A 14976-nucleotide genomic window follows, 5' to 3' on the forward strand; every position below is an offset into this window, starting at 1 on the left:
TAAAACATGAATGTTAATAACTACAAAGATTGCCATGCTTCTAATCACGTGTAAAATAATCTTAATTTCGATTGTAAAAGTTTGCCATTTTGTTAAATATGCTTCAAATATTATCTATCGTATTTCCTAATACGCATAAATAATTATTAATTTTAAATACTAAATTTGTCACTCTGCTAAATTTGAAATCTACTCGACTTGAATTCACCCAGTTTGTTTATACAAATACAGTGGGCTCCATTATTTATTTTCGAATATATTTCAGCTGGTACTGAATATACTCAATTATTGTTTTAATATACAGAGACATTGTACCAAAATAATAATCTACAGAAAATCTGTAATTGATCCATAAGATCAAGAATTGTAAACGCAGATAGGTTTGTAATAAAGATAAAATGCGTATCATTTATAAGATAAAGATATGGATGAGCTGTGGTTAACACTTGAGAAATGACAGAATAATGACAAGTATCAACCAAGCCTAACATCTTGGGCAAGGATAATGATGAACTACACCTGATATTAAACACAGAGATAAAGAAAAAAGTATTAACATCTGTTATAGAAAATGAAAATAAGTATGACCTAAATCAAACGTGTTGTACAAGAATAGCTGAAAACTACGTACAATATACAGAAAGAAGATATGAATGGTCTCAACAAACCACGTATGACAGGAGTTGTCAAAATTTACGTATGATATAAAGAATGAAGATACGTAGAACTAAGTCAAATGTGCAGAATAGAGATGCTGAAAAACACATCTGATACAATGGATGAATGAGCCAATCTCAACATCTAGGCTAGATATAGGAGTGAACTAATAGTAATAAATAGGGATGAAATGGTGATAAACCACATCTGATAGACGGAATAAAATCAGGAAGGATCTGATTTCAGCATTCAAGACAAAGACAATGATAAACCGTCTAATATGCAGGATGAAGATAAAAACTGACTGATTCCAACATTTAGATAAGAATGTCGTCTGTTTTACAGAATATGGACTTGTATAAATTTATTTCAATATCTAGAAATAGGGGTGATGATACGTACGTCTGATATATGAAATAAAGATAAGGATGAACTGAATCTCTAGGATGGAAATTAATTACATCTGATACGTGGAATATAAACGTCTTTCAGTGTCATTAAATACAAGAAATAGCCCAGCTGGAAAGATTTTAGTCCCTGATCTGAACAAATTGATATTGTGCATCGAATAGAGCAGTTTTATACCCTTCCCAAAGTTAATCGCTTTTCTATGGTATCACACCTAATGGCATTAACACAGAATCGATAGTGGAAGGAAATAAATAAATTACTCCTAAATATGTGGGTGTCAGTTACGGAAACTAAGTGACACCTCATAACGCACATCTAAGTTTATGAATAACATTTATAAAATCAATACAGTAATAACTTTAGTAACGTACATATAATTTTAAGTATCAGTTTTAGAAGAAAATAAAACCAAATTACATCTAGTAACAAACACATGTAACTATCGACGACAGTTACAGAGCAGAAACGACACCGAATAATACCCAGTAACGTACATCCAATTTTATGGATGAGAATTGTAGAACAACTGAAACTGAATGGAACATAATAACAAGTACATGTGAGCAAAGGTGTCAGTTATTCCTCAAAAACCTATTTTCAACGATATCTACTAACACACGCCTTTGTTTCGGATATCAGTCATAAAACAGATGACATCTAGTAACATACTTCTGAGTTATAAAATATCATTTTAAGGTGTAAAAGTAACTGATAGTACTGAATTTCTAGTTTTAGTTTTTGAGAAATTACATCTGCAGACAAGTTAAAGTGTAATTTATTCATGAATTACACAAAAACTATCTACGTTCATTTTGTAAACACAACATTCACAAATGAACATAGCGCCAATCTGTTAGATACGCTTACAGCGATGTTGGTTTCTCACCTCTTCAATGCATATGTTTGAAAAAATACACCTGAAACATGAAAGTCAATCTGAGTAAAATAAACGAAGAGTTAGATGCTTAGTAAATCTTTTTTATATCTGAATTTATGTTTAAGACGAGTCGTTTCATTCAACAGTGATAGTAAGACCTCTGAAAAGAAAATTATTTTACGTTCAATATAGATGACGTATATACTTTCTCAACTGATCTACCAGCGCACGATGAACTGTCTCATGAGTACATCAGTTATTGTATAAAGATATAGGGAATAACATGAAAGACGTAATTTCATTAGGTACATATTTTATGATAGGTACAGCATTATAGGACGGATATTTGATAAAGCAGCGTTATACGGCAGATGTTTGATAACGCAGTTTTTTAACTTTGCTTGTATTATCACAAGAAACTTCACGGGCAAGTCTACACGGGAAATTCCTCTCGCGTTACGCCGGCATATGATTGTGTGCATCCCGGGAAACGTTCGCATTAGTCACCCGCAAGGAAAGATACTGCAACTATCAAAATCAACCCTTTGACGATCCTTTTTTTTTTTTATGTTTGAGGGGTAGAAAGAACAGGTGTCTGTTCCCAGCAAGTACGCGTGTTTGCTGAACAAGTTCGATAGCACTGTTCTGTTTGTGTTTTCCGAAAACTTCTGTTGTATTTTTGTCCTGCTTTACAAAAAGCAACATAAGTTTCAAAATCTAAAATTTCACCCCAAAATTAAAAGCGTGACAGCAACTTGCAGGTGCGGCAGTATTTTATGAGTAGCAAATTGACAAATTCCTTACCGAGAGTACACAGGCTCCATGGGTCTTACTGTAAAGACATTTTTCTAATTTTACAAGCCCATCACCGGAACTGGAGTTTCCTGCACAAGTGCTCTGTGGGGCCTCTGAGCGATGAACTGGTCGCTGGAATCGGATGTTTCTGTAACTAACTCTAAGTTCCACAGACTTTTTGAACATAAACAGGAAAGGATTTTCTATTATCAACCGAATACATGTCTATAGAAGTCCCAACTAGAGCTCGTTATAGTTTACATTATCAGTCATATCGCATCGTCTATTTTTCCAATAGCCTAATGCTTGGCCTTGATAGCGGCCCAACTACCGGTCAAACATCGTCAACAACAAAAAGAGAAGATCAAAAAAGAGAATATCTATATTAAGAAATGCAGGGTACAGACGCTCCTGCGGTACTTCAAACTCAGGATGGCCGGAAAAACCTCCGGCTGTACGAACAGAACACCGCGGCTAGACAGGAAAAACATACCGCTCTGAATCAACTATATTACTTATCATATGAACATTAAGAGGATATACTAATATGCTTAAAAGGCCATCATCTACAGCTGTTTGCCTTAAACAATAATTACCTTTTATGTTCTCATTGATACTTCTTAGTAACCTGGATTCCTTCTCTGTGGAGTTTAAGTGCGCTAATTACAACACACTATGAGTGTTGTGAGAACTGTGCTATCGGTTCATGCAATTTCTGCAATCTACCGTATCTTCTTGACGATTATTGAATGTCTCTGTATAACCATATGTTCGTAAAGAACTGGGAATTACAAAATATTTCAACATGCAAGCTTTAGTGGATCAGTAAAACGTATTTATACATTAAAGCTCACCTTTTTCATCATCAGATATTCTATCCTCTCTTTTCAGAGAAAAACACATGTTGTGAAAGGTATTATAAAAATTTAAATGTAATTCATTTCATGTTAGAATACTACCCTCTTTTATAAACTAGCACATGTAAATAAAGATTCACACTATTAAGTAACACGTGTTTGCAAAAACTGACACGCTACTGAGCAACACTAACACGTGCTAGTAAAGGCTTATTCTCTGCGAAGTAACGTTGTTACAGTGTGTACACTGTTTACAAGCTGGCAAAGAATGATTAGAAGTTCACTTGCCATAACACAATAATATTATGCTTATTTCGCTCTTAAATATTACATTCTTAATATAGGTTCTTAATGATTTTCAAGAAATAAAAGAGTGAGTGGTAATAGTATTCCAACCATATTCAACTTATCATACGTTTCTCTAAATCCACAGCTCACCAGGTCGGCTGGGATATAACAAAGCAGTGGTTAGAACACAAAGCTTCAAAACTACTTACCGTGTTAGTTACGTTTGATATTCAACTATTCTTTGTTAAGTTTTATTTGTAAGCAAAGATTTTCAACCAATTCTTTAATATAAAATAACATGTTTGAGTACAAGTAAATATTTACACCCCATTCTTCTATACGGAGAAATACGTTTAGTTACAACTTCATAATTTACTCTTCACTATTAAGCAAAAAGGTGAGTAAAAATTAATAGAGCTTTTCATGTTAAGTAACACGTTTGAATATATATCTGCTGAGATACAGTTTTATGAGGCTTATAGAACCCTAAACACTCATATTCCCGTGAAATATTAATCAGTTTTCGTAACTAGTTATTCGTGTGTGTTTATCAGCTTGTATATAATTATATATAATCAAGGAGAAATGCTCACCTAAATTTCACGCTAAAACCAAAGCAGCTGTTTTATCAAATCAGTATAACTAAAACTATTTCTACAGAAACTGGTTCTTCTTTCTGAAATTATTTCTAAACACTGATTGTTGAAATAATGTGATTAAAAATATTTTAAATGATTAATTAAAACATATAATAATCAAACGATGCTAAATGTCACTTATATCGAAAATTAAAGATTCAAAAATTGTAGTTATCTGTCGTTAGTTTTGCAATTATTTTAAAACACTTATCAACTCAATAGTTTTACAAGCTCCAGCAATAGAGTAAAAACACTAATCATTCAAATGCAAAAAGTCAGTAGTATTAAAAACATAGCTTTATATTTAATGTTATTTAAGAATATCTCCAAAGGTACCACTATACAAGCGCCAGTTGTGTGATTTAGTCAAAACTGTGAAATATCAGTACTTGTTTTTGATGACAAGAAATAAAAACAAACATAACTTGAAGCAGTTATCTTCCAGTATCGACTTCGGTACTAAATGAATCACGGTTACTCACAAGTAAATCTTTACAAGTTTCAGTTGTGCAAGTAAACCATCATTGGTTTAAATTTTGCAAATAATACTTCATAAGTTTTAGTTTTGAAAAACTTCTTGTCAAAGTCTATTCGGAAGGTGGGGTAAGAGAGCGCACACATGTGATAATTTAGTTCAGAAAGGAAAGTACCAAATCTAATTTTGCAAGTAAGTCATTGTAAGTTTCATTTTTAAAAAATGTTCGGATACAGGTTTATACTATATTTTCATTAATAAGTTAAGCGTTTGGATATATGTTTTAACTCTACTTTCCATTAACAGAATAAGATTTGCAATGCTGTTCACTATAACATGTACAAGTAAAGATTTACGTTCTGCTCTGTTTATAAAACATGTTAGAGTTATGATACTAAGTATCACACGTGCTTAGAGCTACCCTTCTCTTCGCTATTAAGCAAGACATGCAAGTTAACATTCAAACTGACTGTTCATTACTAAGCAACACGTGTTGGTAACAATTCCCAGTCTATTCTTCCGTACTGAGTAACACACATATATATTAGGATTTATAATCTATTCTTGAGATATAAAAGTGTATTACGTGCAGTACTATATGCAAAATCACGGTACTGATGGGAATTTCCAGAGCTGGTTTCTGCTATTTAACACAGACGATCAAGCTTTGTTTAGATGTTGTTTAACAGTTTTATTTACTATAAGGTTATTTATATCTAAGGTATGACGTCATGTTGGCAACAATTTAGTTACTTGAGAAGTGACAAACTTGGGTTGTCAAAAACAAAATGCATTTATATGATTAAAAACAAAGATTTATCTAACTTTTTAAAGAAATACGGTAATTTTCTATCATTCAAATCATTTACCATATAGCTATCTATCTAACTGTCGATCATATAGCAGCCATGGCATAAAATTCAAATGACCATAGAATATCAGTTGGACAGAAATAAAAAGTAAAACAGTAAGAATACGTGTATATGTGTGTGTGTGTGAATGTACTTATTTAATCCATAGAAAAAAGTAAAGTTCATATTTCATTTAGTTACAGTGTGGCAAAAAAATCTAAAAGCGTCACTATATGACCAAAAATAGAGCCTATATCTACATATCTTTTATACCTCAAAATGCTCTTTCTTTTTTAAATTTGATGGCCTCAAATTTATCTACATTCTTTCAATGTCTGACTCTCTAATGTATAAGTGTATGGGTTTTCTTATAGCAAAGCCACATCAGACTAGCTGCTAAGTCTACTAAGAGGAATCGAACCGCTGATTTTAGCTTTATAAATCCGTAGTCTTACCGCTGTACTAGCAGGAGACTCTCTCTAACCTACAATAATTACTTAATAAAGGCAATTTATTTCCAAAATATTTGGAACCTGATCAAGAACTATTATAGAAGTATTTTGTTAGAATCAGGGTTGTGTAAATTAAAACACCAGCTTGTTGAGTGTTAGGCATACCTTTCATAAAGCAATACTTATTTGATATTTACTGTCATTAACACGTAACTTGACATATGTTTAATGAATGGAAATATAAACTACCTCTAAGTTACTGTACTTGAATGCTTTCGCAGTTAAAGAATCTATGACTTCAAGGCCCATTTTATTTTACACCGTATTGTAAATATTATTAAAAGGTCAAACGAATCTAGTCACGATCAACGAAACCAGCACATGGTTCTGAAATCACGTGGTCATGACGTCATACCCAACATCAAGTGTTTCAGTAACACCCACTTCCGGGTTTCCTTTTCCCAACTGAACTCATGCATACGACACAGTTTTCCTTTTTTTTTTAATGAGATATCAAACTTTTTTTTTTCAATGAGATATAAAGTTATTAACTTTAGGAAATATATGCTTGTTTTGCTTCATAACGCCTCAATGTCTATACTTGTGTACTATGGTGTCCATATTATCGTTAAATTACTTTTCCTTTCCAACTCTCCTTCCCTGACGCTTATTCCAATTTAAAAATACGTGATTTATTATTTCCGAAATAAAGTGGAGAATGAAGTAGACATTAGAGTAATGCAATTTCCGAATAGATTAGGCAGTTGACGATTCGCATCATTGTGTTTTCGATAACGTTTTATAGTAGATGGTTTTTGATTTGTGAAAATATGAAAATGTTACTACATCGATGAATACGTCACAAAAAAAACTTCTTTGTTAAAGTTCGCGTAACGTACGAAGCTAGCCATAAAAACAGATGAAGTAATTACTGTGTTAACAACGCACAAAACACATATAACACATGTGTTAAAGTTCGTGCAACGTAGAAAGCAACACCGTAGAAACAAATGAAGTAATTACTGTACCTATGCATACAATGCAAACAACTGTTTTAAGGTTTGTGTAACGCATGAAGCAAGACCGTAGAAACAGATGAAGTAATTACTTCGTTAAAGCACATATCACATACAACATACATATTAAGATTCGTGTAAACAACAAAGCGAAACCAAAAGAACGTGAACAGAGTAAGTACTACATTGATGAAACGTAAGTTATGTTTTAAACTTTCACGTAATGTATAAAGCAATAGATACCACAGTAGAGATTTTTCTAATACAAAACCAATGAACTACATATTACAATTTTTATTCAAGAACATGATGTATTCATTTCACTCAAACATGGAACGGATATTTGTTCCCAATCGCCTTCGCAAGTTATTGTTTTCTTTTTGTCGTTGTTGTTGTAAATATTTTTAAACGTTTAACATTTTTCTTTGTATTGTAGACTTCAAAGACTTACAGCAAATGATTTTTTTTTATTTTTTTTATTCGATACCAAATACCTTTAAGTGTTTCATTTACTCCTTTTAAACCAATGTCTCTGGATCACTATCTTCTGGAATGTTTAAGCTTCGCGTGTTCAGTTCGCAAAATTATAATCATTTGCAAACAGTACAGGTACTCGCATTGTATTTATACGTTACAAAATGTGGATATGCTAATTTGTTAATGCTTTTTTGTATTTTTCACTTGCGTCTGTGCAAAAGTTTTGATCACGGCGATGCTTAATTCTCTCTAATTTGGGTCCACGATTGCCTAATCATTACGTGCCATTAATTAGTAGAAGATATCGTTTCCTATTGATATAGTTGTCAAATACTCACACTAAACATTAGTGCAAAGGTGTATTATCTAACTATTAAGATATTTACTCGGTGCGCTATTCCGTAAATAAGTAATTATCTATATTTTTCTTTCAATTCATTTGTTCACGTTTCATTCAGATTGTTTTAATCATAAATTTGCTAGAAGCAATAAACTTCTGATTGCAAGACAGAGTTAGTGTTAAACAGGTACTGTAACCATGGCAACGCGCCTCGAAAAGACGAGATGTGATCTGAAACTTGTTGATCATTCTGTGCGTGCGTATGTACACTGAGCGATCGATACAGCGGTTCTGACAAACGACCACTACAGGTTTTAACCGAAATTAGACAGTCACAGTCAAAATCACGTGGTCTTTAGGTCCATAAAGGATAGTATCAGTTTCGCTGCTACACCAGAAGTGCGGTAATTTACATCAAGAAAGAATCTGGAATTTATAATTTTCAAAATACGAAGCTTCCAGCAGATAAGTCTCTATCTAACACTCTTAGAGAAAACTTCTGTAACTCCAGTTAAGCTAAAAATATCACTTAATTAAAAACATAACTACTTCTGTGACTCTGATCAAGACGCCAATACTACTCCAAATTGTGTCTCAGGACAGCTGGTATAGGTATTAACACTTTTACTTGAATATAACCTAAGAAGGTCGAAACGGTGCACTCTGCTTTATTTTGGTAAAAGTGTTAATACCCATACCAGCCGTCCTGAGGTACATTTTTACTTCAAACGGGTTTCTCGTCATCACGAATACTACTTAGTTAAACTTTTGTCGCACTGCTTAAACTGGAAAAAAGTTACAACTAATAATACTTAATCAGAATTTCTGTTTTTCTTGTTAAACTACAAATACAACCTAGTTAAAAATAGAATTACATATGTGACTTCGGTTAAAATTTAAATATTATCTAGTCAAAAGTAGTGCTACTTCTGAACTATGAATAAATTAATAATACCATATAGTTAAAATTAAGGCCACTTCTATAACTGGTTAAAAAGCCAATACTACATAGTTGAACTTTTGTTTAAACCAGAAAAAAGTTAAATTGATACTTTTTAATTAAAAATACAAATACCAAATTATAATGTATCTGGAGTGAAACGTTCGTGAATCTTGTTAAGATAACTCGGTTGAAGCTTTCGTGACCAGTTAAGAAACCAATATTTCTTGGTTGAAACTTCTGTGAACTTTACTTAAGATACTAAAATTAAAAGTAGAATTATTTCTAAATTCCAATTAACATAAAAATACCATTAAATCAAAAGTAAAACTACTTTTGTGACTCTGGTTAAAGGGTACCAGCACCACTTAGTTAAAATTAGAAAAATATATATATATATGTAACTCTAAATAAACTACACATTCTTCCAATAATAAATAAAAAAAACAGAGTAAAAAGTCAAATCATTCCACAAAAATTTTTTTACCTAAAGTTACCAACTTAATTTCAACATCGAAATATACTTGATTCTGGATATTAGCCAAACAGTTAAGCCTGCATAAATACAGATCCTTAAATTCCCTATTTTATCAGTCTAACTTTCTTCAGACTTTCTATTTCCTTACACTTTGTTTATAGGTTTATGATTCTATTTACATTACATATTTAATTTTAATCTATTTATTCTACTTCTGCTAAATTGGTCATTTTAAAACATTTGTTCAAATACATCATTGCATAACATTTAATTATTTATATCCCGGCCACACAAAACATGCTCGCCCATTCAGCTGTTGGGGCGGTACAATGTTACAGTAAATCCCACTATTCTTTGGTAAAAGAGTAGCCCAAGAGTTGGCAGTGGGTGGTGATGACTAGCTTCCTTCCTCTGGTCTTACACTGCTACATTAGGTACGGATAGCGCAGGCAGGTAGCCCTCGTGTAGTTTTGTGCAAAATTAAAACAAACAAACAGTTCTTTATATATTGATCAGAGGTAATACCTTGATTGAAAATATTTTAGTATATGTTTTTATCACAGTTTTTATAAAATTTCCATATCGATATAGGAATACATGGAAAATATATATTAAGTGGCAAGTAGAGAGGGGGAGAGAGTACATGCACGTATGAGTGGAAAAAAGTTGTTTATAAATCACATTCGACATTATAAGCACACACTGGTAATTTTTTCACCTTTAGTTTCGAAGTCAGATATTATGTTCTAACTCGCAAAAAATATCTACAATATACAGGTTTGAAAAAAAAAGAGGTTTACGAAGTTTTGTGATGCACGAGTCCATGCTTAGGCAGTACCAGTCCAAAATAAACCTAGATTTAGTTCAGAGCTCAAAAAACATGGTCAAGGGACAGAAATCTCCCTTAGGCTTCGTGACCTTGCAAATTTCAACAGACGGAAGAAGACAAGGGGTTAGAACTGAAGTTGGTGAAAGAGGGTGGTTATTTTTACTCTTATGGCTTCCAGGGGGGGGGGGTACTTACTGTCTGAGAACCTCAAGTCAAGGTCTTTACTTGGTGGGTCAGTGACCTAGGAAAAAAGAAGGAGTGTGATTTAACAGCAAACTGAAAACAAGAATAAAGTCAGTCAGTTTCGACCAACCAACCAGGTGTAACGTTAATACGTTTTTTTTTGTCTTTTTGTCCATAGCAGTGAAACTTTCATTTCACCTATTTCCAACCAATCATGTCTATTTCCAACCAATCATGTGATAATGGTTTTTTTACGTTTACACAAATGCAAACATACGTGTATGGTTTTCATTTTAGCAGTTGAACAAGCAATTAATATGTGTATTTTCATATCCTACTAACTGTGTGGTTTTACATACCCAAGTCCTTCATTTCATCATGCATTCAAGAAGGGTTCTTTCATATCTTAACTACATTGGAAATGTGTTTTTTTCCTTTTATCAAATTGTTGTTAATTACGGTTTCTCCATATCTTCACAACGTGAATATATATGTGTGTAAATCCATCATTTATATGTTGTTGTTAATAGCAAGTCCTCCACATTAGGCCCGGGATGGTCAGGAGGGTAAGGCACTCGACTCGTAATCTGAGGATCGTGGGTTCGAATCCTCGTCACTCTAAGCATGCCCGCTCTTTCAGCCATAGGGGCGTTATAATGTTATGATCAGTCCAACTATTCTTTGGTAAAAGAGTAGCCTAAGAGGTGGCGGTGGATGGTGATAACTAGCTGCCTTCCCTCTAGTCTTACACTGCTAAATCAGGGACGGCTAGCACAGACAGCCCCCGTATAGCTTTGTGTGAAATTCAAAACAAACAAATAATCCTCCACATCTTTACAAATATGATTCTATATGTATATATATATATATATATATCTGTGATTCATTCATTTTACCTGCTGATAAAACTTTAAGTAAACTTTTCTACGTCCTCACAACTGTGTGGATTTTCACCAGTCCTCCATTTTGTTGGTTTTTGTACAAGTACCTAATAAGGACTCCCCTCATATTGCAGAAATTTGGCACAAATGCTAGCAATGACTCTATAAACAACTTACAAAATTCTTATGATGAAAACATTTGACAATGTCGATATTTGGATTTTTTTTTTGCCATTTAGAAATAACCTTCACTAGCAATTTCAGTAACAGTTCAAATGATAATAAACATTATATATTAGTATAAGTTATCGACTCGTGAGGCGTCACTGAACTTTGTTTAACGATTAGATAAACCTGTACTTTTCAGTGTTATTAACCGTTACAAAGATCACTTGTCTGACTTCCAGCTCCGAGTTATGAAACCTAATCGCAAACATAACAAACTCCCCCTGTGAAACCGTATGGTTGCAGTAAAGTCGATTTAACAATCACATAATTGAGCTAGTAAGCGACTAGAATATTCTTTAATTTAAGTGAGCTTGTAATGCAGTTTTATTATATAATCCACAACAATGGAGAAAAACGCGCAAACAGAGGGTGCGCTACACGTAGTAAAAAGTGGTAAATTCTAAAAATCGCCCTCTAATAACCAACTCTTCATAAGTTTACAGTTGTTCATACACACACTTTCAGTTTTGTAATTTCAAGAAGTAAATGAAATTATCAGAATATTACCTCTTCAGATGCGAACGGTTGAATGTTATTTCCACATCCTTTTAAAACTGTTAATCACTCGTTAACGTTTGATAGAAACTTTGGACTAAATTATAATTTACTTTAAATCATACCTGATAGCTATTCGTAATAAATTATAGACTGTATATGCACCCCCTATGTGGTTACTTTAATAAATTATCACTTCTTTATAAATTTATGTATCATTAAATGCTGTTTAATCAATACTTATAAGTGACGGAAACCAATAACTGTTCTACCTTTAAACACGGTCCAACTACATTAATCGTGTTGCAAATTATAACATTTGATTTTCAAATTTAGTATTGATTCTAGTCTTTCCCAGTGCTTTTTGCTCGAAATGTTTCGAAAAAACACTGATGCAGTTTGAGTTACCAAGTTTTTATATAAGTATGGCGGCTTTAAATTTACATAAAACCGAAGCCAGTTAAGATTTATTAAGAATGAATTCATCCTGATGCTGTTATCAAATAATTCTTTCATGATAATACCTGTCGACTTTCTTCTTAAGAATCAATTACTAGTAACCTCAGTATTTTCTTTTAACCAAAACACTACTAAAAGTTCGAGAAAAAAACAACAACATTAAAACTCGAAATCTTGAAGAAAGAAACGTCCTTGAAAGAGGTGACATTTGTTTTGACCTAAAGTTGGCTTTTTGCCAAGCTATATTTCCATCCTTGGTTCTAACCACGAGAGATAACATTAACGAAAATTTTTGTTTAATCACTTGTTGTTATTGTGTTTCTTTTTCCAGAAGGCAATTATGAATTCAGTCAAATTCCCTGTATAACATAAGTACACGGCACAACCAGTATAAGGATAACAAATAACATAATGTTGTCCATACTCATCTGAATTTATCTACAGTAAAGTATAAAACATTAACAGCATACATGTAGCAGTCTACGTATAAAGAAAAGAGAATTCCAACATTTGTTACTGTTTCAATTTATCCTGATGTATTTCATTTGATGAAATAAATACAAATTTATTAGCCTAATATTAATAACCTTTCATCAAATGAAATAATATTTCATTTCATCAATCAATTTCATCAATTGATTTCATTGATTGATTTCATTTCATTAAATGAAATGGAAATTTCATTTAAATACAAATTTATTAGCCTAATATTAATAACCTTTCAAGTTGCTCTGGGGCCTATTAGGCCCCACTTTTCGTAGGAGTGTTAATAACCAAAAATACAACGAACGGATTTTATACTTATGTTAATCACGTGGGTATTAATCCCTTAGTAGCGAGTAGAAAGATTAAGGAATTTTAAAATAGATTAAGCACCATGACAAGATCATGTTTTTTCCCATGGTTTTAAAAGAGATCAAAGGTGAGATATGCAAACTTCTCTTGTTCATTTTGATTGGTCAGTAGACAGTAAGCAGATGCCTGAAAACTGGAGACTTGCAGAGGATTACTGATGTTAAACCTACTGTTAAAGGATATTATAAGGAACTGCCCTAGAAATCATAAGTCAGTTAGTCTTACTTCAGTAGTTAGGAAAATTTTAGTCATTCTGATACAAGAATCTTCGTAAAATAATTTATTGAAGCGCAATATCATTAAAGAAGGATAACATGGATTCGCTGATGGTAAATGTTGTCTTACTGTTCTGTTTACTTAAGAACGTTGATTGTTACCTAGATGATGGAAGTTAGTTGATATTAATTGTTATCTGGATGATGAAAAGGGGCCTTAGTGTACTTAGATTTTCCAAAAACTGACAAGATGCTATTGAGAAGATTAACCAAGAAATTCATATCGGTGGGGTTGAAGAAAGACTTACTGTAAACAGTGTGAAAAGAGGATCCGAGTTTAAGATTTGGAGAAGACAAGCTAGGCTCTATTTATAAATTGAGTTTAGCTTAATTAGATTTTTATGATAATGTGATTGGTTTATGGAATGAATTGTTGTAGACAGTAGTGGAAGTTTGCATTTTATTAAGAGGAAATCGATGTTTCCGTGTAAAGTAAGGAGTATCTTTGAACTTGTATTTCCCTTAGTGACAATCTTTAATAACCAAATTCTCTCCTTGTTGTTCACATATCGTGATATGACCTTGCAACTGTACTTAACGCCCAACAGCACAACGAAACAATTTAGTGTTCGTGTTTAAAGTGTCTTAATACACAAAAACACAATAAACTAAATTAATAGTAAACTACCAGAGGCCTGGTATGGGTACTCAATACACATAAACCCAAGGAACTGATTTAGTACTCAAGTACCAAATGACCTTGCAAGGGAAATCCCAAATGGGGAGGTACTTATTACGTCATTAAAGAAGAAAAAGAATTTCAAGAGAGGAACTAAATCCCATGCAGGCCTTCACACCACGAAGTCAAAAGATTTTGTGAAGTCTCGTGATGTATTACAAGTCCTGGGTTCCCAGCTTGCGTAATAATGGGAGGCCCTTTCACGGCCGATTACGTTAAGTGTAGTACATCAGGTGCAGGGCACGTGCCTAAAGATAATATCAGCTTCCTTCCGCGTAACTTAAGTGTTTAAAGTCAGGCTCTGTGGTATCCGAACATATAAATTTATTACAGCCATTAAACTTTTCAATTAGCTGGTACTCTGGTAGTAGTGAGATGTATAGAAATATTACATTGTAACAAATCTATGAAAATCTTTATTACATTGTAACAAATCTATGAAAATCTTTCGTTTCATTTTAGAATTTCGATAATACGTTATAATAAAAAAAAACATTTAAAATTACGAGTGTACAATATAAAAATGCTTAAAACATTTGT

General features: G+C 32.8%; 2 protein-coding genes across 6 annotated transcripts in view; one reads left to right on the forward strand and one right to left on the reverse strand.

Annotated features, from left to right (window-relative positions):
• RpL24 (ribosomal protein L24) overlaps positions 1-14976 on the forward strand; it is a 399722-nt gene that overhangs the window by 160433 nt on the left and 224313 nt on the right. The window lies entirely within an intron of this gene.
• The window catches only part of LOC143241055 (forkhead box protein O-like), a 43450-nt gene that overhangs the window by 3823 nt on the left and 24651 nt on the right, over positions 1-14976 (reverse strand). The window contains exon 1 of one of the 5 annotated variants that reach the window (XM_076484524.1): positions 2750-2941. The exons of the other annotated variants lie outside the window; for them this stretch is intronic. Coding sequence (XP_076340639.1) covers positions 2750-2926 — 177 coding nt within the window. The 5' untranslated portion in view covers positions 2927-2941. Of the gene's footprint in view, positions 1-2749; positions 2942-14976 lie in introns of those variants that run through there. 5 annotated transcript variants of the gene reach the window in all.

This window comes from Tachypleus tridentatus, chromosome 13 (assembly GCF_004210375.1).
Source record: "Tachypleus tridentatus isolate NWPU-2018 chromosome 13, ASM421037v1, whole genome shotgun sequence".
Lineage (NCBI taxonomy): Eukaryota > Metazoa > Arthropoda > Merostomata > Xiphosura > Limulidae > Tachypleus > Tachypleus tridentatus.